This window comes from Prionailurus bengalensis, chromosome X (assembly GCF_016509475.1).
Source record: "Prionailurus bengalensis isolate Pbe53 chromosome X, Fcat_Pben_1.1_paternal_pri, whole genome shotgun sequence".
Taxonomy (NCBI): Eukaryota; Metazoa; Chordata; class Mammalia; order Carnivora; family Felidae; genus Prionailurus; species Prionailurus bengalensis.
In genome coordinates, this window is record NC_057361.1 from 99,314,246 (window position 1) to 99,342,129 (window position 27,884).

Here is a 27,884-nt window from a genome sequence, read left to right on the forward strand (position 1 = left end):
TGTCCCCCCCACCTCTGCCCCTTCCCTGCTCAAGCTCTCTCTCTCTCTCTCTCTCTCTCTCAAACATAAAAGAAATATTTTCTTAAAAAAGTAAGAAAGTCAGTTATTATGAAGTTCAGATTGACAGGAAGATAAACTGGGCTTAGTCTCCACTTTTGAAAAAAAAATGCACCTAAGGACTCAACTGAATGGAATTTAAAGTAGGATTTAGTTTATTCAAACCTTTTCCAGAAACACACCTAAATTCAGAGAGAAAGGGGGCCTGCAAGGAATCGCTTCGCAGCCTCCCAGGGGGCCTCCGCTCCTCTCCATCCTGGGCCCGCAGGTGTGAGCCTGCTCCCAGCACCCCCCACCAGGAGGCCAGGAAGTGAGAAAGGAGAGGGGGCAGGCCAGAGGAGGGAGGAGAGCAGCGAGCTGGGGAGCTGGGCGAAGGAGGGGGGAAAAGGAGAAGGAAGGACAGCGGCAGGGAGGGGGGCATCAGGGGAGGCCAAAGGAAAGATAGCAAGATAACCCCAATTCCCCTAGGACCTATTTTACATTCCTTTGATCATTTTTGGAAGGATGAGCTCAGGAAGTATAATTATAGCCATCACTGCTGCTGAGGAGGGAAGTCCTTTACAAGTGTTAGTTATTATTACAACATGAATAATTGAACCTCCCAGATAATCCCCAAACCTCATTTGAGTCTTTAAGTTTCTCTTCCTCCGCCGCCAAACCTTTGAACGAAATGAGGCTGGTGCAAGGGAAGAAGGTAAAAGGCTGGTGCCAGTCTCCCCACCTCTCCGCCCTACCTCCAGTCAGTCAGGTCTTAATCCTCAAACGGCAGAAATGGGCCCCCCAATACCAAGAGTAGGGGGTGGGGGTCTGGAGGATGCTGCATCCACCTGACTCCTCTGGATCCAGCTCCCTCCGGGCCCCCTCTGCCAACTCCTCCCTTCCCCCTCTGTCTCCAGGCCCTCAGCACTCCATCTTTCATGCAATACCATTCGGTGGCTTATGGGGTCAAGTCCAAATTGCTTACAGGGTCAAGTCCAAAGTCACTCCTGTGGCCAGTGAGCCCTCCATGATCTGGCTTCTGACTACAGCTCCGCCCTTACCTCCTACCCCCTGTAGAACTCTCCCCACCCCCACAATTGCTGGGAATACCTTCCCCACCTCTACCCCCTTCTGGTTTCTTTCCCAACTCCTTCCCTCCCCTTTACATTTCAGCTCCCATGTCACCTCCTCCTTGACACTCCCCCAGAAGCTCTGACTTTCAGTCATTTGGGTCATCAGGGTCCCCAGTATATCCACTGGTCCCCACTGTACCTATCACACTCTGTTGTATGTAATCAATTGTTCTCATGTCTGTCTTCCCTACGAGTCTGTGAGTTCCTCAGAGGTATAGACTCTGTATTCCCACCACCTAAATATGTTTTTTTAAATTATTTTAATGTTTATTTATTTTTGAGAAAGAGAGAGAGAGAACGCAAGAGGGGGAGGGCAGAGAGAGAGGGAGACATAGAATCTGAAGCAGGCTCCAGGCCCTGAGCTGTTAGCACAGAGCCTGATGCAGGGCTAGAACTCGATGAACTGTGAGATCAGGACCTGAGCTGATGTCAGATGCTCAACTGACCGAGCCACCCAGGCACCCCTAAATATGTTTTGAAAAAAAGAATAAGTGACGTTTTTGCAATTAGAGGGCAGAGAGCCGAGTGACGAAACAAGACTAGCACTGAGCCTACTCCTGCCTCAGGGCCTTTGCACTTGCTGTTCTTGCTGCTTGAAAACACTCTTTCCCCAGGTATCTACTTGGGTTGCTCTCTCGCTTTGTTCCGGTCTCTGTACAAATGTCACCTCCTCAAAAAGACCTTCCCTGGCTCCTCTGTCTCACACAGCACCCTCACCCTCACCTACCTATCTACCTCTCCTGCTTCATTTTTTTCTCAGAGCTCTGATCACCACCTGGCATATTTTATATCCATGTATTATTGACTGTCTTCTCTATTAAAATACAAGCTTCATAAGGGCAAGGACTTTTATTTTGTTTGCTGCTGAGTCAGCAGTGTCTAGAACAGGCCCAAGCCCAGAGAAAGTGCTCAGTAACTATTTGTTGAATGTTGTTGAACTTGGACTTAAGACAGAACTGGGTTTGAACTCTACCTCTACTGTTTTCAAGTTCTGGGTGACCTTGGGCCAGGTGTCTGCCTCCTCTGAGCCTCACTCTCACCATCTGTAAAATGGAGAGAATAATCCTACATACATCACAGGTAAGAACAAAATGAGATCAAGTATTCCAAAGCACTTAGCGTGATGCCTGGCACGGATAAGGGAGGTGATGCTTACTAGCTGAAATCTGTTGACAGACCAACATCTTCCATTTCTCTGATCCCTACCGTGTGCCCTTGCGCTCCCCCCACCCCCCGCCCCACCTCAGCCCTCCCAGTGCCCACTGTGGTCAAACCATCATTTCTGTGCCGGGGCGCTCAGCACTTACTTGCCACAGTTGTAGAGATCACAGCAGAAGCAGGTGTTGCCCCGGATGCGAGGCGTGCAGAATCCACGGCTGAGGTGAGGGCAGTTCACCTGAGGGCACACAACAGTGAAGAGATGGGCTGGCACTGGATGGGAGGCAGGACCCTCTGGGACTGGAAATATGAGTTAGTGACTGATGGAGACGGTAAGGATGGCTGTGAAATGAACACACCAACGCAGGAGAGGGATGGGGCTGGGCACGGGGCTGGCCGACCTGTGCCTGACACGAGCCACCGTGTAGCTGGGGTCCGTCCAGCCTCAGCCACAGCCCTCAGTGCCCCATCCCTGAAGGGCGGAGATGCAGAGGAGGAAGGACTGATGGAAGGACAGGCGGAAGAACAAATGACAGCAGGAAATGAAAGTAGGTGGGGAAGGGGAATGGCGGGGGGGGGGGGGGACAAGGGGCGGGGGATCAGATGGGGAGGAAGACAGAAAGGCTGTCACATGCACTTTGAAGTACAATAGTACCTCTCTAGCTGCCTGGGTAAGGTTCCTCAGAACCCTCGCGGAAGGAGAATTTTTGGTTGAGGAACTTATGACCTTATATAGGAAAAATAGGGTTAGGGGGACCAGGGTTACAAGTGAACCTATGGAAGTCATTAATATTTTTACAGTCACCAAGTTAACACAAGAAAGCGATCGCCACGAAATCAGAACAGCAATGACATTTCACACATCTCGAGTTTGCAAAACATGTAAAAGATCCATTTCCATTTACCGTCTTCTGTTGGGAAGAAATATTCCAGACTCTCGTCCTTTATGGATGCAAGGAAGTGCTTGTGAATGTGTTTCACTGTGTTATAGAGAATATTTGTAGTAAACAGGCGCTTTTTCTATATCGGGTCCTCCATCCAAATGCTCACTGCTTTTCTGATAAGCTGTTGGCACGTGAACGTTTCTACTCCTCCCTTTGAACCCATGGGTAGTTAGAAAAACAGTAAATTTGGGATTGGGTGCAAAGTAGGGGGAGAAGTGAAAGGCAGAGCCACAATAGAAATATCTGCCCTGATGCGTTGGGAGGAGAGCCGTCGCCCCGCCTAACTCCAAGGGCACCATTTGCATTGTATTTTATGTCGAATGGTAGTTTCATATCAAAGGACTCTCTGGGCTGGGGGGCAATTATTGTGCACACACACAAGCAGGCAGTGGGGTTGCGTTAATTTCTGAAAGTGGCCCGGAGTGGTGCTTCACCTCACTGCCCGCTGCCTCTAGTTCCGCGCAAGGCGGCGTGGAACACGAGGAGAGCTGCGTAGGGCAAGCGAGAGAAGTCGTCGTGCATTAGCTGACTGGCCTCTTGGGGTGTCGTGAGAGGGGCCAGGCCCACAGTCCAGGCCTTCTCAGAGCCTTAGAGTGGACCGGGCTTCTCGATTACCCTCGTTTGGCTTCCTGACCCCTCCTGCGTGTGAGACCCAGGCTCTGCCTCCCTGGTCCAGGCCCAGTGCTCTGGTGAGGCTCCTGCTTTCCCTCCAGCTGGGCACCGAGTCCGGGCGACCAAACCGCCATCCACAGAGCTGGGGGAGTGGCCTGCCCTGTGGCCTCTGTACTCATCTGTCCCTCTTGGGATCAAAGCCACACACGGAGAGGCTGCCTGCTGGGGTCAGAGGGGCAGCCTGTGGCCACAGAGCAAAGTAAATCTGATTAGGCCTCTTGAGGCTCCAACCTATGACCGTGGCCTCATTAGCACTGTGCTCTGACCCACTGAACAAATCAGCTACAGACACCTAACAGCAAGCCTTAGGTCTGTGAAAAGGAGTACAAGGAAGGGGGTTTCAGGCAGAACGGAAGACTTTCCCCAAAAGTAAGACATGCAGCCTCATTCTGGCTCACCTCCTCAGCCTCCTTCTGGGATGTCTTGGGGACATAGTGGCACCGGTTAGCATAGAGTGGTTTCAGATCCTGGAAAGGGAAACACCAAACCAAAGAAGTGTTGGTTTTGGAAAATAAAGCAGCAAGTGCTCTGATGGGTAATAAAAGATTTGAACACACACACACACACACACACACATACACACACACACACGAGTAGGCAGTGGGTTGGGTTAATTTCTGAAAGCGGCCCCTCTATGGACCCTGAGAATCTGAGGATTAGATTAAGATGTTCTAATAACTGCTTTCTGTTGGGCCGCTTGGTTAATGAGAAATTCGGAAACTGACTAAGAAATGGGTTTCTTGAAATTTCCTGTCTGGTTTTCTTTTATTTCCAGTCTTTGTCTTCTTCCAAAGAGTCCCCAGGGAACAAGATTCAAAATTCTTACAATACCATACTCTCAAAAGGAGGGAGCCCAACTCCATCAATGAGTTCTCATCATCACCTGAGGACAGGACACGGGCTGGCTGACATGTGCTCCCTGCTGTCATTGCCACAGCTTTTCCAGAAGGAAGAGCTCAGGAAGCAAGCCCCAGGGGGCTGAGCAGCTACTGAGACTACTGTAGATTTCTTAAAAAAAAAAATTTTTTTTTAATATTTATTTATTTTTGAGAGAGACAGAGGCAGAATGCGAGTGGGTTAGGGGCAGAGAGAGAGGGAGACACAGAATCCGAATCAGGCTCCAGGCTCTGGGCTGTCAGCACAGAGCCCGACGGGGGGCTCAAACTCGCAGACCGTGAGATCGTGACCTGAGCCGAAGTCGGACACGCAACCGACTGAGCCACCCAGGTGGCCCTCTTTAAAAAATTCTTTAAGTTTATTTATTTATTTTGAGAGAGACAGAGAGAACATGAGTGGGGGAGGAGCAGAGAGAGAGGGAGACAGAGAATCCCATGCAGGGCCCTGCACTGTCAACACAGAGCCTGATGCAGGGCTCGAACTCACAAAACCACGAGATCATGACCTGAGCTGAAACCGAGAGCTGGACACTTAGCCGACTGAGCCACCCGGGTGTCCTGAGACTGCTGTAGAGTTTAACTCAACTACACTATGAGCCGTTTTCACTCAACTACACAGATACTAGGGATACTAGGTAAAGACAGTGAACTCCAAACACACAGCTAAAGCCCAGAAAACTAACATGGGGCTCAAGGGCAGCTGGTTTACCCTCCTGGCTTGGCCAGCTTCCTGCTGAGGGAACTCCCAGGCATGGGGGTTGGGGTAGAGCAGACAGGCACCATCCAGGGCTGCCTGGAAACTTGCAGGCAGGGGATGCTGTTCACTTCTGGGGTGATGCTAAACATCTCCTGAGTGGTGGTGGAGCTCTGGCCAAAAGCAGGTTAGGACGGGACAAGAAGTTCATGCGAACTGACCTGGGGGCGTGGCCAAGCACCTTCCCTCCTGCCCCCACTCGCCATTTTCAAATCCCAGTGGCTGCTTTTCCCACGGATGATTTAACATCTCCTAGGGGCGCCTGGGTGGCGCAGTCGGTTAAGCATCCGACTTCAGCCAGGTCACGATCTCGCGGTCCGTGAGTTCGAGCCCCGCGTCAGGCTCTTGGCTGATGGCTCCGATTCTGTGTCTCCCTCTCTCTCTGCCCCTCCCCCGTTCATGCTCTGTCTCTCTCTGTCCCAAAAATAAATAAACGTTGAAAAAAAAATTTTTTTAACATCTCCTGATCCTGACACCCCAGTGCCTCCTGCCTCCCAGTCCCATCGAGCACCTAAGACTTCCCATCAGCTGCTTCTACAGGGACCTCTTGTTTGTTCACTGTTCTGAAAGTACATTGCCCTGTTGGCTGAGGCTGGAGTTAGGGGGGAAAGGAGCGAGGGTTCTCATGTTCACACGCAGCAGGGTTTATTTTCCGTGTTTGCACAATAGCAGAGACCACTATTATCTTGTGGAAAGGGAGGCTTGATACGCTGGTCACAGCCCTCCCGACCTCCTGGTTCTGCAAAAAGCATTCAGCCGCCAACTGCCCCAGATGAAGACAGACGTGTGTGACGGTTGCCCCTTTGCTGCCTCTGGCTGCTATTGTGCATTGAGACCCCGGAGAAGGAATAAGCCCTGGCAACTGGGAGGTAGGAAAAAGTCACTTCGTGAGGGCTCGGTGACCTTTCAAATCCGAAGGGCTTCCGACTCTGGAACGAAGAGATGGAAATGGACATTGCTTTATGTTGAGTGCCTACTCTGTGCCAGGCCCAGTTTGCACCCATTACTTCATATCACACTCAGGTTGAGCCTGAGAGGTAGGTTACTCTTACATCCATTTGGAAGAGGGGGAAACTGTTACAAGAAGGCAAAATGACCTTCCCAGATGGTTAAAGGCCATGTTGGGGGCGGGGAAGGAAAGAACTAGGAGACGAGAGAGAAGGAAGAAGACATATTTAGAGGGGCGTGTAAGAAGGTAGGACTTGAGAGGTAGCTCACACATTCCCAAGCCAAAGGACAGGGCAAGATAGTTCTGAGAGATTTCAACAACAAGAAAGGCTGGCTTTAGGGGCACCCGGCTGGCTCAGAGGAGCACGTGACTCTTAATCTCGAGGTTGTGACTTCGAGCCCCACGTTGGGTGTAGAGATGACTTAAATATAAAATCTTTTTAAAAATTCATTGTTTATAAAAAGAAAGCCTGGCTTTAGCCCACCCAAGCAGTGCTAGGATCCAAAAGGGCCTTTCGTTAAACTAGCCAACGGATATTGCCATACATTAACAAAGCCTCCTTTCTCAAAACTCTCTGGGTGTCAGTGAGGGCTGGCAGATGTCTTAGGACAGGTGCAGTGTAAGCAGAAAGGTTTTCTAAAAGATTCATCCAGCCTTAACCCAAATCCATGAATCAAACACTTTGCTGCAGGCCACTAACTGTAGGAAGTACAGAGGGCCTGGAGTCAGAGACACGTAGGTGGTCGTTAGAGGAAACTTCCAGTAAGTATAACTTGGATTTTTCTCCATTGCCTTTGACAGAGGCCAGTGCTCAAAACCATTTAGGAGTGTCAAGGAAACGCAAATCAAAACCACACTGAGATACCACTTGATTCCCACTAGGATGGTTCGTGGGATACTAGAATCAAAAAGTCAGATCATAAGAGTCGGCAAGGATGCAGAGAAATTGGAACTCTCCTACATACACTTCTGGTGGGAATGGAAAATGGTGCGGCTCTTTTCGGAAACTGTCCAGTAGGTCCTCAAAAGGGTAAACGTGGTTACCATATAGCCAGGCAATTCCACTCCTAGGTATATACCCAAGGAAAACAAAAACATATGGCCACATGGTACATGCATGTTTAGAGCAGCATTATTAATAAAAGCCACAAGCTGGAAACAACCCAAATGCCCATCGGCCACTGAAGGGACAAACAACATGTGGTATATCCATACGGTGGAATATTATTAGGCCATGAAAAGCTATGAAGCACTGATACATGCTACGACATGGGTGAGCCCTGAGGATAGCACACTAAGTGAAAGAAGTCAGGTCTCAAAAGACCATGATATTCTATGATTCCATTAATATGAACGGTTAATTAGCATAGGGAAATCTATCAAGAAAAAAACAAGTAGACTAGTAGCTGCCTAGGGCTGAGGCGACTAGGGGTAAAGGGAGGTGAGAGTCAAGAGCATGGGGCTTCTTTTGGGGGATGATGAAAATCTTCTAAAATTGATGTGGTGGTGGTTTCCACGTAACAGTGAGGATACTGAAAACCACTGAATTGTACACTTTAAGTGGGTGAATTATATGGGATGTGAACTACATCTCAATAAGGCTGTTAAAAAAAACCACACTAGGAGTGGGAGGAGGAGGGAAAAAGAGGAAGCCATTTTAGCTCATGATGCCATCAAAATCTACTGCAGGCTTCTTGGCCACTAGGCCTCTGTTACCATGGAGACTGCCTCAGAGTGAATACTGCTTGTCAAATGGGGATAATAATGCTTGCCCTACATATCTCACAGGATTGCTGTGGGTCTCCAATGAGACAATAGATGTGAAGGCACATTTAAAAGCTAAATACGCTACACAAAAACAAGGCATTATTGTTATTAAGATGGCTCCTGTTGAATACCAATAGCACGCATGCCATGATTGGCTGCAACCACGCTACCCACAGCCACACAACTGGGTGCTTACTCAGAGGGTCATATGCAAAAGTGACAAGGATTGCTAAGTTAGGGTGGTGGGCTTGTGGATGTTACAAGTTCCCCATGGATCACTGGCCTTTTTAAGAAGAAAAAGATGAAGAAGATGGCTGTTCTCATCTAAAATCAGAAGGGATGGGTCTGATAGAGGGGGCCTACATTTAAATTCTCGGCCCGGAAAGAAAATCGGGTAAAGACCCTCTCTCTCTCACCCCTTACTCTGCCCTCTGCCCAGAAATCCTCTCCTGAGACACCAATTCGGAGACTGCTTGTGGGGAAGCACCAACCACATGAGTCCCTCCAATCTTGGCAAATGATGGACTGACTCTTACTCCTGAGAGGAGGGTCCAAGAGCAAGTTGGAATTGAAATAATAATGTCACAGATCATCCTTCCCCAGATCCAGCCATACCCATGAGGCTCCATCAACATGACCTGCACTATTAGCCAGTGATTGAAATGGAATAAAGTGCCATTGATCCACAGAAGATTCTGGTAATACAATTTTGCTCCAATTCAGTTGTTTTGGAAAGCAAAACAGTTCCAACTAGTTCACGAGGTGTTTTCATTCTCCCTGCTGATTCAGTAGGAATGAAAGGAGTACTTGTGTTGGTTGTGGGGGCCCAGTAAGTTGCTGTGGCTTGCTTTTGATTTGGGTTTGTGGGCTGGATCAGGGCTATGTTACAGCCTCCCTGGGACCTAGGCACTTTTGCTTTTGTGGGTCCGTCTCCCCGTTAAAAAATATTGAAAATTATATTTTCTTTATTTTTTTTTAAGGTTTATTTTGAGAGAGAGAGCGCTAGTGGGGGGAGGGCAGAGAAAGAGGGAGAGAGAGAATCCCAAGCAGGCCCTGCACTGTCAGCATGGAGCCCGACACGGGGGTCAAGCTCACGAACTGTGAGATCATGACCTGAGCTGAATCAAGAATCAAATGCTTAACTGACTGAGCCACCCAGGCGCCCCTTCTTTATTTTAATTATATCTAATGACTGCATTGGTATAAAGACAAATATATTTATATTATATGGGAAAACTTTTTCTTGACCTAAAAGCTTATCATGTTTCTACAGATTTGAAAAGAAATGCTAATATTTTACTGAAACCCTGAAAGTCCTATGGGCCACAGGCGTTGTGCCTATTGTGCCTGATGGAGAAGTCAGCCCTAGCAGAATAGTCTGGAACACTATGGAATGGAAAGTACTGAAAGAGGGGCGAGGGCTCTTGTCGACAGCCACACAGGAATGCCCTGAATCCCAGGCTTCCTCAAACAAGAGCACAGGTCTGGGTTTCAGGAGTAAAATGGCCTTTCTCAAGGTGCAGCTTCTCCAGAGGAGGAAGGATTTGGCACCCGCACTCCAGGACTGGGCTCTGAGTGGAGGCTTCTAGCTCTGGGGCCTTCTCTGGAGCCCAATCCTATCACTAAACGCCAACCATGGTTGTAGGGACAGCAAAGTTCAGGTATCTGAGAAAAGGTGACTCTGTCCTCATGGTCTGTTCTTGTGGCTGCTGAAGCCTCCAAGGCTCTCAAGTCATCGGCCTCCCTGCTCTTCCCTGCCTCCTCGCTCCCAACGTCACCTCCGAGTCATTCCCCCGGCCCCAAAGCCCTTCCCTCTGCCTTTCCAAATCTCAGTTACATGTCAAAGGCTTAGCTCCCACCACCACAGGGAAGCCTGTCCTGGCCACTGGAGTCCAGGATAAACCGCTCTGGTACTTAGAGTTTATACCCCCGGCTCAGCCCCTGTTCTCTAGATGACCGTGTGTCCCGTGGTGTCCTCGACTGTCGGCAACCTGAGACACGGATCTTGTTTTCTCCCTCTTCTGTACCCCTCACAGCACTCGGCACACATCTCAGCACACACTCAACTTTGCTGTATCGTACAATGGCTTGAACCCAGGACTGAAAGTACTCACAATGTGTCTCGCAGCAAAGACCCCGTCGACGATGGCACAACAGAAGGCCGCAATCACCCCAAAGCTGATAAAGACGATGGAGGCCACCAGCTGCGAGGGTGAGGGGGAAACGAAAGTGTCTGTTAGCCTTCCACTCTTGCTGCTTCTGGAGACTAGATGGTCCCCAAGAGAATGCCAGCCAATGCAGAACTCTGGCCGGCCACCCCATGAGGGTGCTTTCTTCAATCATCCAGGATGAGTGGGAGCCGAGGGAGGCAGGGAAGGGGCCACTGAAGCACGTTCCCCATGTTCAGGGCAAGCTAAGAAACTCATTCAGTGAGTCTGTCAGCACCAAATGAACATCCAGCCTATTGTCCAAGGAGGAACGCGTGTGGCTCTTCCAGGCTCAGACTCAGGAAGATGTCGGACCTTTGACATCATGTGGTCCAACCCCCTATTTTATTTACTGGTGGATTGGAGGCTCAAGGAGGGGAAGTGGTGTGCCCGGGGTCACCATCCGGTCTGGTGCCCACCAACTCCTAGTCCAGTGTTCTTCTCAACCCCTCGCGGTGGGCACTGATGAAGACAGGGATGGTTCTGAGGCCCCACACAACCCTACATGGCCTTCTGCATTGTTGAAGAAAGAACAGTCAACTTAGTAAGATGTAAATACCAAAGACAAATACCAAAGTAAATACCAAAGACATTTGACAAGGGTTGAAGTCTCTGGAACTGATCAACTAACTCTGTGTAATATATACAAAAAGTTTTCTTTTTTCTTTTTAGTATTTATTTATTTTTTCTTAAAAATTTTTCAAATGCTCATTTCTTTTTGAGAGAGGGAGAGACAGAGTGCGAGAGGGGGAGGGGCAGGGAGAGAGAGGGAGACACAGAATCCGAAGTGGGCTCCAGGCTCTGGGCCGTCAGCACACAGCCCGACCCAGGGCTTGAATTCACAAATCTGGAGAGCATGACCTGAGCCAAAGTTGGACGCTGAACCGACTGAGCCACCCAGGCACCCCCCAAAATTTTTAAGTAAGAAAATGTTTGCTTGAACCAGACCGCCCTATACTCAACATGTTATATGATGAGCATATATGCATATGTATATGCGTATATATGTATATGAGTGTATATACAAATGTTATATCATGTTATATGATCATGTGAAATGACAAGTTTTCCTGATAATTCGTCTTCCACTACAAGGGTGATACTACAACCCAATGCGGGGGAAGGTGCTTACAGGGGCAGGGGCAGGCGCTGCCTAAGCCTACCGTCTGCCTGTGTTGACCCTCAGAACTAGATGGAATCAGTGTTTTGCTTTCTTCGGGTGTTTGGGGGCAAAGAGGGGGGAAATAGCATGGCATTAAACTGCTCTCCCAGGCAAAATCAAATCAAAGTCAAGGCCACCCTAAGGTTCTCCCTCCTCTACAGGCCAGGAGGAAATAGTCATCTCCTTCAGGAGTTGTTCAGAAGCCTCTCCTCATAAATCTCACTTCACAGAGCTACAGAGAATTGGTAAATAATGGATGAACGATCTCATGAAATTGGCATTATCAGCTATGCTATGATCAGCTCTACAATTAAAACTCTCCCGTTATTTTGAATAATGTAAGCCCCAAGTGCAAACACAACTGGCAGGGGAGGTGGGGAGTCCAGGTGAAATGGAAGAAGAGAACTATGAGCTCTCCCTTGAGGGCGATTCATAGGAGAACATATGGTTAGAGTTCTCTGTCCCTGGAGCTATGACGTTATCTGATTAAACTTGCTGTTAAATAGACCCCATTATCAAAGTCTAGATGCCACAGAGGCTTGTACTAGGGGAGCCTAATCAGTCCACCATCTGACCACTCACCAGGCATCTTGATTTACAAGCCAATAAAACTACAATATGCTTGCACTTCAGTCCATACCAGGAAACCCAACAGCTTGCCCTTGTGGCCCCTGTTAGGACATAGAACTTTCTAAGTTTTACCTCCTGTTACATGTTCCTTCTTCCTTTGAACATTACAACACACTTAGCTTTGAAGTATGAGTCGTGGGAATACTTTAGGTTGGCTTCATAATTTTGTCTTTTGTGTGCCCCAAGTGTGACTTGTCCTCTTGATCTAAGTCTCCTAGATTGTAATACCCTAAAAGGCAGGAGCCCTCTGCAAAAACCTTCCCCAAAGGTTATGCATCTGAGAGGGAGGAGGAGAGCAAAGGGCAAGATCCAGAATATTCTATCTCTTTCACTTAAGGAGACCAACTAGGGCACTGAGGGAGCATCGGGCAAGACGAGAACAAGTCCCATACCACAGGGTCACTTTCGAACAAGTTCCCTGGAGGCTGAGGAGAAAAGGCAAAGGAGCAGTTACTTTTGTGGCCCAATGTGGGCAACCTTAAGAAGTGTGTTATTTAATTCATAAATATATTCAGCTTTTTCAGACAAAGAGTGTAATTCTATAGCGATGCAGACTTACCATCTGCCGTTTGTTCTCGACAAGGTTTGATCCGATGATTCCAAGGAACGATCCAAAGCCGAGCTGCAAAGCAAGATGGCAAACATAGCATGTGGGAAGGTGGCCAGCCTGGCCACACAATCGTTGCAGCTCCTGGATATGATTCAGGACAACGGAAAAGAACTGGGGTATAGATGCTAAAGCCACATGCAATTGTTACACAGATACAAGGTGTTCAATAAAAGTGCTTCCCCCACTATTTGCAAATTTTTTCCTCATAGAAATAAGTCATACCTAAAAGCTACGAGTAAAGGTCAACCAGAGCGTTTCAGAGCCTGCCTATCTCAATGTCAATATCCATTACCTAGCGCGTGACTGGTGAGTCAGTAAGAGACATGTAACGGTGAAAAGCACACATTATATTCTGATCTGAATCTTTTTTTTTTTTTTGAAAAGAGGCCTTCTACTCTGATGCATGGATTACAAAATGAAGATTTGAAATAGCAATTTTCGATGCATCCGGCACACTAATCAAACCCAGGAAGTACTTTAGAAATCAGCAAGCACCTTAACCTAGACTTAAAAAAAAAAAACCAACCCTATTTTTTGAAAGCTTGTATTTGTGGCTGACCCACTGCAATTTATGTTAGCACTTATTCACCTCTTCTTCCATCTCTGCTTCATTTATGGACAGAAAGCATTCATTAGAGGGTGAACAGAAATGGCAGCGTAAAACCCTGCAAAACAATTTCCCTGTCTAAGTGGATAGGATGATGGCTCAGTGTAGCGGGTCCCACTTTCCTCTCACTTCTGCCATTAGCGGACTGAGGTGGCCCGTCTCAGCTGAACACTATCACTAACGAAGGCTGCTGATAGGGGTAAAAACGGAAGAAGTAAAGAGTGGTGAGCATGGGCCAATAAATCTTAACACAAGCTCAGCAATGTAGTTGCGAGTCTCTTAACCTCACTAATGGTCCCGGTTTCCATCTGCAGCCTTACCATGGCTAACAGGGGCATCTATTTCAGTCTGAGACCCCCCCCCCAAGCCTTACACCTGTGGTTGGAAATCTAATGGCCTGGAGGGCGAGGCAGGAATGTGGTGGGCTGCCTGGGGGGGCTGGGTCGCTGTCTCAGAAATCCAAGGATGAAACGGAATGAAGGGAAGGAATGAATACAAGTTTCCAAGGACTCATTCTTCAGGGCCACTCAGCCAGCAACCCCTCTTGGGAAATAGAAGCCGAAGTGTATGAAGAGTATGTCATGTGCCATCCAAGACTCTACTGAGAACATCCTCACTCAACAGATAAACTATGCCCATCTCCCACCTGTTCTTATTTGTTTGTTTGTTTGTTTGTTTGTTTAGAGAGGGAGAGAGTGGGGGAGAGGCAGAGAGAGAAACTCTCAAGCAGGCTCCTCATGGTCAGCACAGAGCCCGATGCGGGGCTGGATCTCACAAACCACCGTGAGATCGTGACCTGAGCCGAAATCAAGAGTTGGACGCTTAACTGACTGAGCCACCCAGGTGCCCCAACACCTGCTCTTAGTTTAAATGTAATTGAAATGTGTTGTTTTATACAGTATACTGATTAAAACCTGGTTCTCACACCAGCCTGGCTTCCTGCCCCAGCTCTTCCACCTTTGTTTGTGGGATCTTGAACAAACTGATTGGCTTCTCTAAACCTCAGTCTCCGAATCTGGAAAATGGGGACTAGAGTGGTGGCTATCTCGTAGGGCTTTTGCAAGCACAAACCAGGATGATACATTGAAAGAACTTAGCACAGTGCTTGGCACACAGTAAGTACTCAGGAAATATTAATTATTGTTCTAGTGATTATTACCGTTAAAAACTTTTTTTTAATGTTTATTTATTTTTGAGAAAGAGAGAGAGACAGAGCACGAGCCAGGGAGGGAGAGAGAGGGAGACCTGGAATCCCAAGCAGGCTCCAGCCTCTGAGCTATCAGCACAGAGCCCAACACGGGGCTCCATCTCACGAGCTGTGAGATCATGACCTGAGTCGAAGTTGGACGCTTAACTGACTGAGCCACCCAGGTGCCCCTGATTAGTATCATTTTTGAAGACATTTAGTTTCTGAGCAACTCTAACCCAATTTGAGCTGGAAAATCTTATCATTGCTTGCTGTATTTCATAACACAGCTTCATGTTTTCTCTTATCCACACCTCCAGTATATTCCACAGCTTTTATTTTTTAGGAAGAATTCCATGAATAGTTTGTGTTCATGGCACTCTGGACCACTTGTGGAGACTGTGAGAAAATCAGAGGTAGTCTCTTACATGGAAAATAAGTCCTTTGAGCAGCTTATCAGTTTCCACAGATATTCACTTAATGGTCTGCTGGACCCCAACAGCAGTCTTGACCTTCAGACAGGAAGCAAAAAACCTCGTCATTCCTGGCACTCTCAAATAACTCTGATGGTAGTGGCCAGGAAGAGGTGGGCTGAAGCCTTATGGAATTGACTGGAAAGACAAGGCACTTGGGACCGAAGTCCCAGGTTAGACAGTTACTTTATCCAGTTCCCTCCTTTTCTTTCCATTCCATTCTAATCCACTCCGATTCATTCAACTTTCCAATATTCACTAAGCACTTGTGCCAGATAAACAGCATGTGGTCCCTGCCCTCCAGGGGCTCCTAGTCCAGTGAAGGAGAGACAAACTGTGGGTTAAGGACCGCAGGCAACATATAAACATAGTGCTACAGGAGAAGAGAATCATTCATTTTGTATTATATCCTTGGCTCTGCTATTTGTAAACTGTGTGACCTTGGGCTAGTCCCTTAACCACTCTGTGCTTCAGGTACCTCGCTTATAAAATGCAAACCATGATGGTAACTACCACACAGGGCTGCTGTGAGGATTAAATGAGATAAAGTATGTAGTGTGACTTCTACTAGGTATATACCCAAAGAAAACAAAAACACTAATTCAAAAAGATACATGCACCCCTCCATTTACTGCAGAATTATTTACAATAGCCAAGATATGGAGGCAATCTAAGTGTCCCCTGATAGACGAAGAGATAAGGGAAGATGTGGTATGTATACGCAGCCATAAAAGGGTGAGATCTTGCCATTTGTGACAACCTGGATGGACCTGGAGGGTGTTATGCTAAGTGAAGTAAGTCAGAGAAAGACAGATACCATATGATTTCATCATATGCAAAATCTGAAAAACAGAACACATGAATAAACACACAAAAAGCAGGGGCAGACCTATAGATACAGAAAACAAACTGGTGGTTCCCAGAGGGAAGGGGGGCGGGTGGAGGATGAGCAAAATAGGTGGAGGGGAGTGAGAGACACAGGCTTCCAGTTATGGAATGAATAAATCATGGGAACAAAATGCACAGCATAGGGAATACAGTCAGTAATATTATAATAACGTTGTACGGTGACAGATGGTAGCTATCCTCGTGGTGAGCACAGCACAATGGTTGAATCACTATGTCATACACCTGAAACTAGCACAGCATTGTGTCAACTATACTCAAATAAAAGAAAACCTTTTTTAACAAAGTACGTGATGTGACTTGCATGAGGTAGGATGCTAAATAAATGCTAAGTCTAAGATTTCACAGAGGAGGAGACATTTTAACATGGGGTCAAAGATAGGTAGAGATCACCAGGCAGGGAACAAGAATTCACTCACCTGGATGACAGGCTGATGAACTCACCAGTGTTGCAAAAACTACCATACATTTGAAAAGCATTTTAACTTAAAGCAACATGTGCCCTCCATTTTGGTCACAGTAACGCTATGGAGTTGGGTGGAGCTGATACGATTCCCATTTGATAGATAAGAAAATGGTGGCCTAGAGAATTGTATGGACTCATCCCCTCTTATAGCAAGTTACTGACAGGGCCAGGAGTCCACAGGTGCCCTGACCAACAGCTGGTGTTCTTTCAGCCACACTGTGCTGCATTTGTGGTGTGTCAGTAGAATAGTGACTTTCGTCACTTCCCCTCCCTCTCCAGGAAAGAGGTTCCCTGCAAGGATGGAGTGAAAAATCCTATCTGAGGAAGAGCTGAGGGGTTGAAAATAAAAAGGGGAAAATCAACAGAATTTCCTGAAAGTGGGCAGCTACTTCTAATCGACTGTTTACTTTCCTGAGACCCCAGAAAGGTAAGCTCTTTGGCTATCCCTCGAGAACTGCAGGGAATCATGGCAAGTGTAGGCCTTTGGACCTACATCTTGATTCCCCATTACCTGAATAAATAACCAATTTGCTTTGATTTGGCTGCCCTCCACTCATTGAAGGAAAACACAAATCGTTAGACATCAAAGTCAGATTTAACGGCTCTTTTTGGACTAGGCCGATTCCCATTCACTGCACCGAGGCTCAGAAGGATTAGTCATTCAATACATGTTAATTGGACATTACTCTGTGGCAGGCACCGTGCTATATCTGTGATTTGGAGGCCAGAAGTAGGGCGGGGGATATGATACTACAACCAATGAGACTCACCCTCAAGGAGCTATAATTAGGTAAACTGGTCCACGATTCCTTCCCATAATCCTGAAATCCACAAAGCTCTTAAAACGAAAGGTTGGTTTTTTTTCGTCACTAACTTGGTGGCAAAACCTTGAACTGATGTGAGATTATTTTACAATCTTTATCCACTTAGTATAAAAACTCAGTTTATTAGAGGAATATGAAAGTGCTTGATTATGGGGTTTTTCTCAACCCCCTGGGATATTAGATAATATAATATATGCACTGTATTATCCTTCTAAAATAAAAAAGAAATCTAGGGGCACCTGGATGGCTCAGTCCATTGAGCATCTGACTTCGGCTCAGGTCATGATCTCACGGTTCATGGGTTCGAGCCCCACATCGGGCTCGCTGCTGTCAGCCTGTCAGTGCAAGGCCTGCTTCGGATCCTCTGTCCCCCTCTCTCTGCCCCTCCCTCACTTGTGCTCTCCATCGCCAAAAAATAAATATTAAAAAAAGAGGGGCGCCTGGGTGGCTCAGTCGGCTGAGCATCCGACTTCAGCTCAGGTCATGATCTCTCAGTCTGTGAGTTCGAGCCCCGCGTAGGGCTCTGTGCTGACGGCTCAGAGCCTGGAGCCTGCTTCGGATTCTGTCTCCCCGCCCCCCCCCCACCCCTCCCCTGCTCACGCTCTGTGTCTCTCTGTCTCTCAATAATAAATAAACGTTAAAATTTTTTTTTAAAATATTTAAAAAAAGAAAGAAAGAAATCTAAATTCTCCAACACATCTGGCCCAAGGATTCAGATAAGGGATCGGGGACATGTAAAAACAAAACCAAATGAGAATATGGCCCTACAGATGCCATAAAGCAGGATGTATTTTCCAGGAACCATGAGTAGGAGAAATCTATGGTAAGGAGTTCAAAGATGGCAGACGCCACTGTGGACCCCCGCGGTTGAAAAATGTCCTGCCTTGTCTTTAAGTTGGGATAGAACAGAGCATTTGGATAAACAGAAAGGAAACGCAGGGAGGACATTCCAGACCGGGGGAACAATGAAAATGACAGCAGCAAGGCAGAAAAATCCAAGTTGCGTTCAGGGCCATGAACTGACAGTTTTGGCAAAAGAGGGGGAATGGGAGACCAGACCAAAGGCATCTTTGGAGTGCTGTGAATGACAAAACTAAGGAGGGAACAGGGAGCCAATGAAGGTTAGAACTTTACGGCATTACAAGTCTTACTTAGCAAATCCAGATTCAAGACCCATCTTTGAAATGTACCTTAGGGGTAGGAACTTTATTTTAGAATGATTTTATATTTTTGAGACATTTTCAACAAGAGGTGGACAAATTTCTTTCTAATTCACAATAAACTACAAACTTCTACCATCCAGAGCTCAGTATGTTTCCTTAGCATGCTTTAGTCTAAACTTTGTTGGATTTATCAAGAGTCTTTACATGTGAAGCTGAAGCCACATCTGCCTAAAGAAAGTTTCTGGGCCATTATTTTGAATGATCCCTGCTGTCTCGGTTTCCTACTATCCCACGGTAACTCTGATATAATTTTTCCATTAACTCACACACACACACCCCCACCTTGTGAACGGGGCTGAAACTCCTATTTTTTTTTTTTTCCTAAAGAAAACCCAGGCTGGCATGGGTCTTAGCAGTACAGCTGGGGAGAGGGTACAAGATGAAAGATTTCCATGCTGATCAGGTGGCCAACCCCATCTTGTGGGTTGCTTGGGAAACACATTTAAAGGCTTCATTCTCCCGGATCGAAGGTTAAAGTGTTGCAGACAAGGAGCGCGCTCTCTCCCCTGCCCTTTTCAGCTTTATACAACAAGTGAGCCTCTTGCCTTTTTTAGGCCTCCGGTGTAGAAAGCTCACTGAACTCTTCTGGAATGGAATGTCTGGAACATTCGTGGATAGTAAAAATCCTAAACCAGTTTGTCTTTCTTCATCGGTTTTAAGTTTTTAAAAAAACTGCGCAGTTCCGCTTGGACAGATTAGCACCTTTAAAGATGCATACATGCATGTGTGTCTTAGGATGCTGGCACCACATTCTAGCTCAGATCAAGTAGCTCATGATCTATTATAATGCACCTTGCTGTACAAGGGCACCTCGCTTGGCAAAATGAATATGCCCCAGAAAAGTTTCATGTGAGTTTGAGCTGTACAAATGTAATTATATTTTAAAATGCCCGAGTCTCTATATTTAAGTGAGCTGTATGTATAATAAGCCTTCTTTTAATGTAATAACTGCTCCCTAATTTGTCTGTTTTGAAATTTTTAATTCTCATTTATTGTTAAAGCATTTAACCAGCAGAGATAATCCCAAAACATCAGAGTTCCAAGTAGCCTGAAATTTTTCACATTGCTATACACTGATCATTTATATTCAGAGTGACCAATTTGCCAGTATGGAATCTTAAAATGCTTGGGTTTAGTGCTGAGCATATTTTATTTATTGGGTTTTAGCCCTCCAAGTGGTTGCCAGTTCATTTGAATTAGGCTCCCCTGGGGTATTTAGTAAAATGCAGATTCAATTTGTATTACTTTTCCAATCAAAATTAGCTCATCAAAAGGAAATTCAGGTTCCTGGGCCATACCGAACCTACCAAACCAGAATCTCTGGGGGTAGGGACCTGAGGTCTGCATTTCCCACAGCTTCATCTGGTCATTCTTCTGCACACCAAAGTAGGGAAACCACTGGCTTAGAGTTTATACAGTACCTACCTCTCTAATAACCAAACGGGTCAATGAGCGAAAGCATCCCACTCCCGGATAAATCTGGATTGTCAGGCACACGCTGTTTCAGAGGCCTGAGTCGTCACTGGATTTGTTACAACATGATTTGACCTCTAAACCCAAATGGATTTTTCTGCCTTTCAATCTGCAATCTTTCCCATTCACTTTCTATAATTAAAACCCATTTTAAAGAAACAAATCTACAGGAACACTAAGAGCACATTTTTAAAGGGTAAACCATGGGGCACACTGTCTGTTAGGGATGGTTCTCCTCTTAACATTTCCATATTAGTTTTTAGTGAAACACACACACACACACACACACACACACACACACAGAGGCACGCACCCCTTCAACTTCCCGAGCTTGCTGAACATCAGGTACTCGAATACCAACAATCATGCGCCCTCCTTCCTTTGTTAATGCATTCCAACCTAGCCACCCACAGGCAGCTATTCTACAGAGCAGGTTCATAGCCACTGTTCTAGAATAGGAGTTCCTACTCTTAAATGACAGGGAAAATACCTTTGCCTCACCCATGGGGAGTCTGACTCTTGGCTTTGAGCATCTGTTCATCCGTCAGAAATATCTTACAAAACGCAGCTACCTGAAGCACACAAAGTCACACAGACCCTATAAATTGCTTTTCCAAGCCACCAAAATGCAATCTTACCTCCCCCTTCCTCCTCGCCCCCCTCGCTTGTGCTTAAAAATAAAACCCAATTCTGCTGACAACTGGTTTTCTTGCCTCACCACAGGAAGTGGACCGGGCGAGTTCTCACATCACACATTTAACAGAGGGCACCAAACGGGTGTCTGTGGGACACCTGCCCTTGGCTGGAGGGAGCCCTGCCTGCCCAAGAGCGGCGAAGGAACTTCTCAGGCAGCCTGTGGGAGGTGGGAGGCACGTCTGGCGCCAGCCAGCTAGGGCTATTGAGGAGGCTGACTGTGGAATCCGTGGCCTAGGCAACCCTCGTCAGGCTTGGTCACTCGCAGCAGCTTGGGCTTGTCAAAGACATCCATCTTTAATCCTTTCCTCTCCCTGACTTCTCTCTCCAACCCCACCTCTTCAAAAAAGAAAAAAGAAAAACAACAACAACACAAACACATCTGACCTCTTTGCTGTACTAACTGTACATAAAAGAACCATCCTAAACTTCCAAACTTCCTCCCCGTTCTCTACAATCACTTACAATTGACAAGTTACATAATTGATGGTGAAAATATGACCCTACCTCTAGGGTTAGGCTTTTGGGATCAGCAGCCGTGTGTGTGTCGATCCAAATGAGGCTCATGTTTGTTTTTGTTTCTCTTTCCTCTTCTTTTCCCCAGATTTATTGAAGTATAAATGACAAAAGAAATTGTATCTATGTCACGTATACGACACGATGATTTGCTATAAAATGAGGCTTTGTATGTCAAGAGTTCAGTGGTTTCCAGAGCGGATCCCACGCACCCTGGTGATGGATACAACAATCCACTGATGTACACTAAGAAACTATTCGAACTCTTATTTCCTATTTATTGTTTATCTAAACTAGTAAGAGAAATTAAGCGGTACAAATATTCAATAAACAGACTGTCACTGGCGCCCTCCCCCGGTGTGAATGTCAGATAACAAGGTCAGCCCGTCTTGCAGGGAGGAAAAGGCAAGATCCCAGCAGCAACCAGTTGATGGCGGGGCTTTTGACGTGTGCCCGGATTGCGTTATCTAGCTTTAACTAAACTGGTCCCTATCAAATGGACAGGTGGTTTGGAAAGGCTCCTGTTGAGAAACCGCAAATTGAAGATGACCCTAATAATGTAAGTAAGCAGAAACGAGCCACAAGAAAACGGCACAGTTGACACTTGTCTCGGGATGAGCTTTTTGTCAGCTACGCAGTGGGATCGACATTAAAAAAACAATTGACGCCACGCTGTATGGTGACAGACGGCAGCTACGCTTGCGGTGAGCACAGCATAACATGGAGAGATGTGGACTCACCATGTCGTACACCAGAAAGTAGTGTGATATTGTGTGTCGACTCTACCCCAATTTGAAAATTTCCAAAAATGATGCCCACGGTACCCTAATTGTACCTGATAAGTTAGTCAAAACTGTTCAAAATGATCTAGCGGGCTACTGGAAATAAGGATTCATAGCCACTACCTTTAATGACCGACTTCATGCGAAGTGTATGTCATTCTTTGAAGTTAGCATGAGGATAATAAAAGTTATTTCTTTTGAATCTAATTCTTGAATTTCCATGTTTGTATGTTTTAGGAACATGTATAAAACCTGTAAATGGATAAATATACCTATCTTAGAAGTAAATGTTCCACATGTGTTTCCTGATAGGAATGCAGGCTCACTTTGGAGGTCAGCGCTGACGGTCAGAGTGTCAAGCCGTCGTCAGGTTTCAGGTAGGGTCGGGTGACGCCTGTTATACGTGGGAAAGCAGGTGCCCAGAGAGAAAGGGACCTTAGCCTAAAGCTAACCCTGCTGGTTGGTGACACCTCGTAGATCAGAAAACCACGGGCCTAAAGGGCGAGGTGAATGCTCAGCAGCTAACTGCTAATTAGGGACACAGCTGGGATTCCTCTGACTCTCAGTCCAGTGCTCTTCTTAACGGGCCCAGAGTTTCCTCTCTGTACACATACAGAGAAATATACAGGAGGAAACCTGAGCAAACACTGGAAACTCAGACAGTCAAAAACCCTCCAAGTAGAACCCGAAAGACCGCAGCAAGCCCCTGAGACCTACCTAGGCCTTTTATACTTACAATAACTCCCGGGTAATAACCTCCGACGGTCACATTCTGGGTCCTGGTGGTTGCGGCAAGGCCCACCGTGAGAATCAACACCGACACAATAAGCAGAGTCACGGTGACATAGATGGAGTTTCGTTTCCTTCGATTGAAGGCTCCTGAAAGCACACAGAGAAACTGAAGTGGTTCATTTTGGCCGGAGAAGGGCACGGACTTAAAGGGAAAAATCACTGGGAAGGTCTTCCTTTCCTACCCCAACTGGTAGCTGGGGTTTTCTCTGGGGAGGGGAATTATGGGGAAGGGATGGAGCTTCCGGTATTTTGCAATCATCAGGTGCCACGCTTACAAGAAGAAAATATATATATATATATATATATGTATGTATATATATATATATATATATATATATATATCCGGTCTGAAAATGAACAGACGGCATCTTAGCAGTTACATTAAAAAAAACCCCACAACAAATTTTGTGCTTTTGCCATTCCATGAAAGATGTGTCGTACCCACTTAGTAGAGTGTTTTTTAAGGCCAAATTACAAGGCCTATGATAAATGGGAAGTGTACGCATGGAGGCATTAAATGAAAATATTTTAAAGCCAAAATGCAACTAAGAAGGGTTATTTTTTATAAGCCGGAGATATGAAATTTCATTTTCAGTGTAAATATCACAACCAAGCCAGGTACTGGGATTCTTTTTTTCACTTATTTCTGACATTTGCCACCTCGCGTATAAACTTTAAAATGGTGTGTTGGCAAGATTTGTCACATAACAAATGTGTGTAATAAAGTAAGTGTTTGGAGGCCATTAGTCCACAAAGATATGTATCGGGGGAGGTAGATGGGGAAGATTATAACTTACACACATTTAGGCCTATGTGAGGGTGACATAAATATTATAAATGACAAGAAACCCGTTCTCCTACTCAGTGCTTATCAGACACGATAGCGCAAACCAATATTTTTTTTTTCCGAAAACAGGCTTATTAAGTCAGATAGAAAAATGGTATCGAGACTCGCTTTTGAATATAATTTTTTGGGAAAGGAATCGAGCACCGCTCCGCGCGCCGCCGTTGCTTCCCCAGCGAGGGGAAGGGACTCCCCACGGGGACCACCTGGGATGAGTTCTCACCTCTGCGTTCCGGGAAACCAAGCAAGTGGGGGGAATGGTAGGGGCGTCCAGTTCTCTAGTGAGACGGATGAAGCGGCGGGGAGCCTTACGATGGGGGTCACCCACCCATGTGGCTTGGCTGGCGTTTAGGGGCCCAAAGAGGCCCCCAGAAGCCTCTCCCAGGACCCCACCGTCCCGGGAGGCCTCACTTCGGCCTCAGGGCAGCAGCCGCCTCTGAAGCCCCCCAGACCGCACCACTGGGAGGGACAGGAGCGGGGACGAAGGACGGGGGAGGGAGGCGAGACAAGCAGCGAGACCCCGAGGCCAGGAGGGCAGAGGGCAGGGCTGTGGCCGGGCCCGCGCAGCTCCCAGCAGATCCGCCCTCCCGGGTGGACGGAGCGCGCCACCCCGGGTTCGCTCCACCGTCCATCTTGTCTTCCCCGGGGCCGTCCCCGCCGAGGGCTCCAAGGGAGGTGGGAGGGGCCGGCGGTCTCCCCTGACGTCAGCCTGGAAAGTGAGCGACGTGACTCATCAGGGTCATTTCTAATGCGATCCCGCTCTAAGACACATTGCAATGTAGAAGGGGCTGGAGCGCTTGTAGGCACCCCGATCTCGCCCTGGGAGGCGAGGCAGGGAGACTTGGGAGATGAAGGCTCCTCTCCAGTGGGGCCCGAGTCCAGCCTCCACGGGGAAGAGCATGAAGGACCACTGGGGACACCTGTGACATCAGGGCCCTTCGTGAGAGAGGGCTATTTGGGATGCAAATGGCGGGCTGACTGGTGGAAACACCGAGAGCAGAGCTGCGGACTGCGGGGGGGGGGGGGGGGGGGCGGGGTGTGAGGGGGGCAGGATTTATTTTCTGTTCGCCCGGAGGTTAGTTAGCCTCCGTCTGGATCTCCAGGGGTTCCTTTAAATGAGTGTCTAAACCAGGGTCCTTGAGTCTGTTTGTTGATAGATGCTTCCCGGTGAACAGAGGGGCTCTAACATAAACCTACCTACCTCGCCTTCCATTCTGTCTGCCTTCTTGTCGCTCAGCCCATCTGAGCCCTCCCCTGCCTCAAATTAGCAAAACACAGTGAGGAAACATCTGGAGCCGCCAGGGGTATCTTTGTGACGCAGGAAAAGTGTCTCAACACCTCACACAGAAAACATATAACTTTAGAGACTAAATTGAGGGAGTGTGTGTATGGTCTTTCTAATTTTTTTGGTATCACTCGCCTGCCCACTCCTTCCCTGCCAAGTGGCTTTAAATCCTATTCACAGCTCTTGGGTCTCCTTTGCAAATATCACTCTAGCTCTTAAAAGCACAGGAGCCAGGTCAGAAAAGTGACTCAGCAAACCACATGGTGTCATTTGAAAATCTATTTTTTTTTCTCCTGCTTGAGAACCTGAATTGAAAATCCAGTCGGTTGAGAAACCCAGGCAAAGATCCTACAGATTTCCAGGGGCCTTGCCTCCAAAGAGGATTTGTTTTGAAAAGTCCCATGAAAACTCTCTCATCACTAGGTTGAATATCTATTCTCTGCCCCCCCCCCACCCTCCCCCAAGTCACTCCCTACTTTACACTATAAGGACTATAATTGTGGAAGATGAAATTATTTCTAGTTGTACTTGGGGAGTTGACCATCATAAGGAACTGCGGGGTGAATGCTTTTGAAAAGTGAAGAGTCACCTCCCCTTTTATCTTTAGTGTCAATTTGACTTAAAAGTCACATCTGCTTAGAGCAGATGAGCGTTCTCTGAACGTGTGGTCCAGGCTACTAAAGGTAAACTGTTTCCGTTTAGGACATATTCCTGGTGGTTGTTTCATTTTAGAAGGAAGCCCTATTCGTATTAGGGTACAGTTTTGGGGCCTGCCCTAGATGTTCCCGCCAACACAGGAACATCTGATTCCGACTTTGTTTAGTTAATCAACATATCAAAAAACTTCGGATACCAGGAGGTACTTAAATAAAGCAGGAGGTACCAGAAAACAGTGCCTATCGTAGTGGTTGATACTTAGAGAGCAGTCAATACTTGTTGAATAAACCAGAGGCAACATATCAGAATGTCTTCCCTTCTAATCAAAAAGGCATGCGGGGAATTGTGTGAATAAATATAAGCTGTGTTCATAGGATTGATTTTTTAAATTAGGGTATACCTGACGGGTCCCCAGAACTAAAAGCCTCTGGTCAACTAATGTCACAAAACCCCAATGTCTCTCACTAGCCCGACGACTTGGCGCCCAGTAGATTTCTGTTTGAACAACGACAACCACCCCTGCAACCAAGAGCAGTGGGAGAGTCTGAAATCCCGTCATGGGCATTGCCTGCCCCCCTTCCGCCCCCAGCAGCTTCCCTGCAGAGCTACTGCGGCCCTCCCTCTCTGCAGTGCCCCACCTCCACCCCAGATTCGTGACGACCAGGATACTCAGCTCTAGAAGCGCCCAATTATTTGCTGCCTCCACCCTTCCAGATACAGCCCGGTTTCCCCCCTGGTCAGATCCCCCACCTGCACTGCGGTCTTTGAATCTGAGTCCCTCCCTTCCCCTAAAACCTGCTCAAAACTAACCTCCTCCAAAAGTTTTCTTACCAAGCTCACTCTATTCTAATCGCTCATTATTTCATGTCCCTGAATTCCTGTATACCTTACTCAATACATATACCAATGGTAAATTGATTACCCTTGTAAATTGGGGGTCTGGCACACAAATCATATGATAAATCCAGGTCCAAGATGGTGTATATGACAGGAACGAAGATGTGGGTTGCCAGAAGGTGGGATGATTGTCTCTGCTTACTCCTGTTTTACCTGTACGAGCTCTTGATGACCCCCTCTATTACAGGGTGTGTAATCGCTATCGGCGTGCAGCAAGGACAGGGGCCCAGTAGCCTGTACTATACACCATGTTGTTGACGACTGGCTAATTTGGAGGGCTCATCTCTTGAACCAGTTAGGATTTGCTTACCTGAGTCAGCTTTGCCACACAGGGAGGGTCCCAGGAAGTCCCAGCCTTGCACATGGGTGGAAACAGGTGCCTGCCCACGCAAGAGCCTCAAGGCCGTCAATCTCTCAATCATTTTCTTAAGGGTGCTGATATCCTGCGTTCCCCCCCCCCGCCCCCACCCCGCCTCTGGCAGTTCTTTGATCAGAGATGTCCCAGGTCACTGGTGAATTACAAATGTGTTATTTGGGAGAGGAGTGCCCGCTGTAGTAGAGGTGCCTTAGCGCCTGGGGGCGGTGTTGCCAAAAGGGAGAAGGGGGTTTGCTGGAAGGGGATGCAGGGGCGCCGGAGTCAAATTACCATCTTCATATTGCCAAGCGCCTGCTCCGCTCCAAGCCTTGTACTAACCGTTCATCCCCAGGCAGCCAGCAAACGTTCATGCAGGCACCTTGGTGCAGTGTGTGTCTTAAATTTTACTGTTTGGGCTGCAGTTGTGTCTTGCCTGCAGAGGGAATCCCCTCAGAAATGCTGCCCCTTGGGGGCTGAAACACAACCCCCCCACTTCCACCCCCCCACCCCCCATGCAAGGGAAGGTGGCGTTGCCAGAGCTGAGTTAAGTGGGAGTAGCTCCTAAATAGCCTAGACGCTGATTCAGGCCTGGGTTGTGCGGGACCCGAGCCAGGGAACTCCGGGGAGACTCCCCTGTCCAAACTGGAAATCCAGGGTTACCACTCGACTCAGGAATTTGCTAGTGCCCTGGGTCTGCAGACTTTACAAAGCGGGATGCGTGGAGCAGGCTCGCGCGTCTATGAGGGATCTAGGATTCTTTTCCCCGCAGTGTAGAGTCTGGGCTGGGAGAAGCCCACTCAGCTTCTTGTTGCTCAGACCTTTCGGGAAACGCCAAGATTGGCCGAGGGCCCCCGGGAGCCCAAGAAAGAACTCTCTTCATCTTGTTTCCCAGCCCACAGAGCCATGTGCCAAGTAGCAACGTTTTAAGCCCCGGGCCCCTAACCTGCCCACTCCCCCACTGGCAGACGGCCAGACGCGGGGGCGGGC

The 27,884-nt window shown here is 47.4% G+C and overlaps 1 protein-coding gene across 2 annotated transcripts in view; it reads right to left on the reverse strand.

The window, feature by feature from the left end:
• Positions 1-27,884, reverse strand: part of TMEM255A (transmembrane protein 255A) — a 56,745-nt gene that overhangs the window by 26,847 nt on the left and 2,014 nt on the right. Inside the window, exons 2-7 of one of the 2 annotated variants that reach the window (XM_043571560.1) lie at positions 22,804-22,946; positions 12,868-12,930; positions 10,424-10,513; positions 4,342-4,410; positions 2,983-3,054; positions 2,477-2,565 (exon numbers count right to left, since the gene is read on the reverse strand). In XM_043571560.1, coding sequence (XP_043427495.1) covers positions 2,477-2,565; positions 2,983-3,054; positions 4,342-4,410; positions 10,424-10,513; positions 12,868-12,930; positions 22,804-22,946 — 526 coding nt within the window. The remainder of the gene's footprint in view (positions 1-2,476; positions 2,566-2,982; positions 3,055-4,341; positions 4,411-10,423; positions 10,514-12,867; positions 12,931-22,803; positions 22,947-27,884) is intronic. The other variant, XM_043571561.1, reaches the window with a different exon arrangement.